Source organism: Apaloderma vittatum, unplaced genomic scaffold, assembly GCF_000703405.1.
Source record: "Apaloderma vittatum isolate BGI_N311 unplaced genomic scaffold, ASM70340v1 scaffold27810, whole genome shotgun sequence".
Classification (NCBI taxonomy): domain Eukaryota; kingdom Metazoa; phylum Chordata; class Aves; order Trogoniformes; family Trogonidae; genus Apaloderma; species Apaloderma vittatum.
Genome location: NW_009696659.1, coordinates 1,264 through 1,514, shown reverse-complemented (window position 1 = coordinate 1,514; position 251 = coordinate 1,264). Strand labels below are relative to the sequence as shown.

The 251-nt window shown below is 62.9% G+C and overlaps 1 protein-coding gene across 1 annotated transcript in view; it reads left to right on the top strand.

Moving 5' to 3' along the window:
- Positions 1-251, top strand: part of LOC104278763 (protein FAM65A-like) — a gene marked incomplete at both ends in the record, with an annotated part of 2,495 nt that overhangs the window by 1,076 nt on the left and 1,168 nt on the right. Inside the window, one exon of the mRNA XM_009875843.1 lies at positions 147-200. Within this exon, the coding sequence (XP_009874145.1) occupies positions 147-200 (54 nt within the window). The remainder of the gene's footprint in view (positions 1-146; positions 201-251) is intronic.

Here is a 251-nt window from a genome sequence, read left to right as displayed (position 1 = left end):
CTCTGCTCTGCTCACACCCCCAGCACCTCTGAGGCAGGGCTGGGGGCCAGGACCCATCCCAGCTGCAGCAGGACTCATCCTGACCTGTGGGTCTTCTGCAGAGGGGTTGGAGCTGCCTCTCACGCCGTCTCCTCTGCTTTTTCCAGCAAGTGAAGTCAATCGAGCGTTTCCTGCGCCGCCTGGAGTTTCACGCGAGCAAGGTGAGAGCTGGGAAGCGGGGTCACCTTGGGACAACCTCGGCTCAGCCCTGG